General features: G+C 39.0%; 2 protein-coding genes across 2 annotated transcripts in view; one reads left to right on the plus strand and one right to left on the minus strand.

The window, feature by feature from the left end:
* Positions 1-3,441, plus strand: part of LOC101852632 — a gene marked incomplete at its 5' end in the record, with an annotated part of 16,224 nt that extends 12,783 nt beyond the window's left edge. The window contains 1 exon segment of the mRNA XM_005100192.3: positions 2,963-3,441. Within this exon segment, the coding sequence (XP_005100249.2) occupies positions 2,963-3,074 (112 nt within the window).
* Positions 1-4,027, minus strand: part of LOC101852414 — a 34,690-nt gene that overhangs the window by 28,524 nt on the left and 2,139 nt on the right. The window lies entirely within an intron of this gene.

Consider the following 4,027-nt stretch of genomic DNA (forward strand, 5'->3'; position numbering starts at 1 on the left):
GAGATGCTTTTAAAAGTGCATAGTGAGATGAATGTGTTGTGAAAAATTCGAGTCCATTTCAGTCCGTGTCTCTGTGTGTGTATGTTTGTGAGTGTATGTGTGTTTGTGTGTGTGTGTGTGTGTGTGTGTGTGTGTGTGTGTGTGTGTGTGTGTGTGTGTGTGTGTGTGTGTGTGTGCGCGTGTGTTTATGTATGTGCATTCGAGTTTTAATGCAATGTGCTATCCATTTGGGCGATAATACTTTGAAATGTTTCCCAGGATTCCTACTCTTCTTGAACTGGCGCGGCGAATCAGACGAAACGATAATTCAATTAGAAGCTACGAAAGAGAGAACGCCAAAGGATCGCAATGAAGGACTCTTTTTTTCCTTCTTTTTCTAAGGTCTTTTGGCTTTGAAATTGAACGGATTTAAGACAGCAAGAAAAAAAATGAACTAAATGAAATAGCATTCAAGTCTATTTAGAACAGAAATCGTGTTTTATACATTACAGAATTCAATACGTATGCTTGTGTTTTGGGACTTTCCTCACATTGCTTCGAATAACACCTAACTACTGTATGTTATATGCTGGGACATCCACGAAGAAAAGAAAAGAAAAGAAAAACTTTTCTAGGGTTTTTTCTGCTTTTGTATTGTTTTATTTATTTATTTTTGTTTTAGTTGAGTCGGCTTTTTGCACAAAAATTCAGTTTTTATTGCAACGTGGGGTAAGGTAAAGTACATAAAAAGATTTCTCACAGAACAGACGAGATCTTTGGCTGTCTTGTCGGCTTTTTAAAGTTGTTTAGTAAACATAAAAAATATTCTTTTGAATATAAAAACAATGAGCAAACTATTTAACTGCACAGGCACACTTCCTGGCCAACCTGTAATAAGTACGATACTCTACAAAATGTGACGCTTTCTCCACTGTAGGATTTCTGCTCACTGTGGAATTCTGCGCTGAATGTGAAAAAAGAAGCTAATAAACACTTTCTATACTTCAATAAATGTGCAATTTTCTATTACATTTTCAGCTTTTGAGTTTGTTATGGCGTGTTCTTTTTTCATGGATATGCTTTAAGGGGGTGTCTATTTTGTTGAAGGTCGGGGGGTGGGGGTGGGGGTGGGGGAAGGGGTTAACAAGGAAAACTTTCATTAATTTTTGGATGCATTGAAAGCACCAACCTTTTGAGGAAGCGTATAACTGGATAAATAAAAGACAACACAACAACAATAACAAATAAACAAACGAACAAACAAACAAACATTTAAACACACACACTAACAAACACACAAGCAATCAACAAACCCGCCACACACAACAACAAGCACTCATTGATTTAGGCGAATACCTTTGGAGAGAATTCAGTTATTTATTCCATATTTAGACACCGATCCGTTTTTGATTGCCTTCATAGGAGCACAGTAAAAAAAACAACAACAAAAAACCGATTCCCATCCTATCTCCAAAAACGTTAAATTGTCTTTGTGAACAAACAGGTTTGAAATTGCAGGGGATTAACAGTACTTACCCTCCCAACTGGGCCACATTTGAAATAAGTAGCAGCCATGCGAAAACACTTCAGGTTTATGTTTTTGGGTTAGACTACCCGGCTGGTAATCGTGAGGTTGGGGATTCGGAGGTTAGAGCCTCAGCTCGGTCAAAGATAGTACATAACAAGATGGTTCACTCAGCCAAAAAAGTGTCCGCAGGAAGTATGCTCTTTGCTTCAGATGGCGCTGCAGTCTGTTTTGAAGCTCTCTTTCGTTTTTCCAGAAGAAGAATAGGAATAGCACCTTCGTGCGTGCGCAGATCGACTGCTGTTCATCAACAGTTCGGGTACGTTCAGTGCGTAGTTTTAGGTTTTTTTAAAATTTTAATGACCTCTCGCCTTTCATTCTAAAGTCAAATTAAACGAAGAAAACCATCACCCTTTCCTCCGGAAAAGGTTTTTTGTCAGCGTAACCATTTAAAAAAAGCGTTCTTCCGAAATTTATCCCAAAACATGCTAGTTTCACTTTGATTTTTAAAAACTCAAGTAGGGTAACTCTGTTCGCAAAGAGTGCGCTTTTGTGAAGAGGGCGCCACCAAATTTTGAGGACACTTTTTTAATTGGCTCAAAGAGAGAAGTGGCCCATCTTGTTATGTACTATCATTGGCTCGGTCTGACGTCGCGTCCTTGCGAAAGGTACTTTACACGAATTTCCCATTTAGCTCGGTCCTTCCGGAGATGGACGTTACAGTCGGAAGTCCCGCCTCTCAAATAACCTAATAGTGTTGATAGGGGCGTTAAACCTATACTACATGCACAGACTTCAACATAAGTTAAGGACCACCTTGACAAACAGCCCTGATGTTTAAAAAAAATTCCCCCTCCCAAAAAAAGACAGCAAGGAATGTTTCAAATTTTTAAACTCTGAAAGTGTTTTAATGGCTTACCAGTGCGTACTGCAGAGCTTCATAAAGGGGCAAAACCACCACGTGTAGGACGGAAATCTCCGGAGAATTTTAGCCAAATTTCCTGTTTTTTATGGACTTGTGTGCAACACACTGGGCGTTCCTCAATTAAAATTTCTGGTGCTCGTCATAAACGGACGTACGGTCTCGAACTGTGCTCACTTTGACAGCAATGTAAGCCGCCGTTTGCGCAAAATCCAGTATCGCATCAATATGAAACTGAGACAAAAGCTGAGAGACTTTGATCATGCCAGGGCTATGGCATGGCTGCAGGATGGAGTTGGAGCCGGAGAAGTTGCCAGAAGGCTTGCAGTGTCACGTTCTGTCGTTGCCCGCTTGAGGCAGCGCCATCAAGTTACTGGATCAGTCCAAGAATGCTCACCTGCAGGTCGACCCAAGAAGATCACTCAGAGTGTTTGCAAGTGGTCCTGAAACTTATGTTGAAGTCTATATTTCCCCTGTAAAAATGGGGATAATACAAGACGGAGACTGACGTAATGTACTATACTTTTCTGCCACAGGCCCCCAACTATCTTGGATCTGGCTAAGGCAGCAAGACAGAACAGAAGAAATGCTCTCAAAATCTTTCAGGACGCCGCGGCTTTTAGACTCATCTACGGTGATAAATATTAGATATAATGTTGTGGTTACAAGACCAGGCTGAAAATGCCCTCTTTTTCGGATATTATAATGATTAAAAGGAAGTCTAAAACTAAAGACTGAGTGTTTAAAACGTAAGTTTTGATAACAATGTTGATAAGGTAAAATGCTGGATTTTATATTTGATATCATTATTATTTTTTTTTCTTGTGGCTTATTTTAAAAATAATTAAAATTTCTTTTTCCTTCCTTTCTTTTTTTCTTTTATTATTTTTTGTATTGTTCTTCAACTTTTAATATATAAATATTCCATTCCTGTATCTATTTTATCTTTAATCATTTGTAAGAGAGCACCTTTACCTGTTATAGCATTAAAGAAAACGTTTAGCTATGTCATAAGGTTATATGAGCAAGAAAGGTCAATGGAAGTCAATAAATCTACTTCGAAATCAGGACTGGCTTGAGTAATTCATTTCATCATTCTGAAAAATTACATACACGTAATAGACAGCCGAAAGCTATTTCTTCCCAAATGCAGTCTACGAAATGGCGTGATTTTTTAAAGTGACCCCCCCCGCCCCTTTTTTCCACACACACACACACACACACACACACACACACACACACACACACACACACACACATACACACACCCACACACACACACACATGCATATACTCAAACACACACATTGATACAAAAGCCAGCACACACGCAAACACACACATTGATACAAAAGCCAGCACACACGCAACACACAGATACACAGATGCACAGATACACAAACAGTCTTACATACAAACACACATTAAATAAGAAATAAAACGAATTCATATCTCTATCATGAGTTCAAAAGAGTCGTCAAAACCTCACTTACTTATTACTTATTCTCTCTAACTCTCTCTCTCTCTCTCCCTCTCTCTCTCTCTTTCTCTCTCTTTCTCTCTCTCTTTCTCTCTCTTACTCTCTCTCTCTCTCTCTCTCA

The sequence above is a fragment of the Aplysia californica genome, unplaced genomic scaffold (assembly GCF_000002075.1).
Source record: "Aplysia californica isolate F4 #8 unplaced genomic scaffold, AplCal3.0 scaffold00239, whole genome shotgun sequence".
In the NCBI taxonomy this organism is placed as follows: domain Eukaryota; kingdom Metazoa; phylum Mollusca; class Gastropoda; order Aplysiida; family Aplysiidae; genus Aplysia; species Aplysia californica.